The following is a 1,671-nucleotide window of genomic DNA, read 5'->3' on the forward strand; positions in this document are numbered from 1 at the left end:
TGTGTGTGTGTGTGTGTGTGTGTGTGTGTGTGTGTGTGTGTGTGTGTGTGTGTGTGTGTGTGTGTGTGTGTGTGTGTGTGTGTGTGTGTGTGTGTGTGTGTGTGTGTGTGTATACATATACACACACATACATATATGTATGTATATATATATATGTATATATGTGTGTGTGTACATACATACATACATATATATATATATATATATATATATATGTGTGTGTGTGTGTGTGTGTGTGTGTGTGTGTGTATATATACACACATATATATGTGTGTGTGTGTGTGTGTGTGTGTACATATACACACATACACATATATATATATACAATTATTATTTTAAACCAACTCAACACCATCATTAAAACCTGCACCACCATATACACTATAACATTGTCACAGAATCAGCCATTTTAATCTCTATATAAAAAGATTACAATTAAGACAACCTTGAAAAAACATAGTTCCTTCCAATATGCATGTACACATCTATGTGCCAAACTTTTACATGCACAGATTATACTCACCTTGCGAAAGTTGGAAACAAGATGGGAAACTGACCCAGGTGCCCTCTGATGAAATCTATAGAGTGCCATCACCGCCTTTTTCCTCACTGCTTCCTTGTGATGCCCCAAGAGCTCCACCACCTGAGGCAACACTGCAGGAATTGTCTCTTCGTTAATCAACCTACAGGCCGCATTCAGCGCAGCACAAACCACCAAATAATAATCGCTCCTCAAATCTTTCTGTATAGTATTTACAATCAAGATAATCAAATCATGGTCCTCATTTAAAAAAAGTGTAACAGCCAAGTATCCAGTCCTTTTAAACAGCAAATTCTCATCATGGGTCATCTTGACAGCATATATGTAGCCGAAAGAAGCGTCATGTCCAAGCATCTCAACATAAAGAAGACGTACAAGGTACTCTTTCAGCTTGAATTTTGGCGTATTCGGGTTAGCCAGTCGGGTTTTTAAAGTCTCAATTTCGCGTAAAACTATTCGGTCCTCCTCGGCCTTGGATCGAGCCTCGCCGATTGATTTGATGAGGTCGAGGAACTCTTTGGACTGCCCGAACCCACCTTGGGAGCCCATTGCGAGCTCCCGCCCGATCATCTTAAGTTGATCCATCTTTTAGTTACTTTAATTTGCCGGCCACGATATGAAGCATTGAAATTGAATTGCAGCCAGGAGTTTATTTCGTTTTGATTGGGAATCAAGCTTGCATTTTGAGAATTCGTGAGTGATTTTGGGTTTAGGTTTTGGGATTTTGGGCGTAATATTAGTTTTGAAGACAGTGAATTGTGGAAGTGAAGTGAAAATGGAATCTTTATGTGAACGTGTTCAACTTATTTGGGTTTGGGTTCTTATTTTTTAAGCAAAAAAATTAATTTTTTTTTATTGTTACTCATGTTGGTGCGACATTTTTAAAAAAAAATATATTCTTAAACAGTGTTTTAATATTATTTCAATTATACATTTTTTAATAAAATAATATTATACATAAATTCAAATTTATTTTTTATTTTTTAACCACACATTTTCTATCAATACACTATTTAAAAATACATATTAAAAAAAAAATAATGTGGCTCAAACAAGGGCTCAACATAATCGACCGTCATTTTTTACTTCTTCACTCATAAGTGAAATTCACTTTTTTCTCTAAATGTCAA

General features: G+C 35.5%; 1 protein-coding gene across 1 annotated transcript in view; it reads right to left on the reverse strand.

Annotated features, from left to right (window-relative positions):
- Positions 1–1,322, reverse strand: part of LOC111379696 (AP-4 complex subunit epsilon-like) — a 27,823-nt gene extending 26,501 nt beyond the window's left edge. The window contains exon 1 of the mRNA XM_023003123.1: positions 524–1,322. Within this exon, the coding sequence (XP_022858891.1) occupies positions 524–1,126 (603 nt within the window). The 5' untranslated portion in view covers positions 1,127–1,322. The remainder of the gene's footprint in view (positions 1–523) is intronic.
- Positions 1,323–1,671: the final 349 nt, after the last annotated feature.

This window comes from Olea europaea, unplaced genomic scaffold (genome assembly GCF_002742605.1).
Source record: "Olea europaea var. sylvestris unplaced genomic scaffold, O_europaea_v1 scaffold2023, whole genome shotgun sequence".
In the NCBI taxonomy this organism is placed as follows: domain Eukaryota; kingdom Viridiplantae; phylum Streptophyta; class Magnoliopsida; order Lamiales; family Oleaceae; genus Olea; species Olea europaea.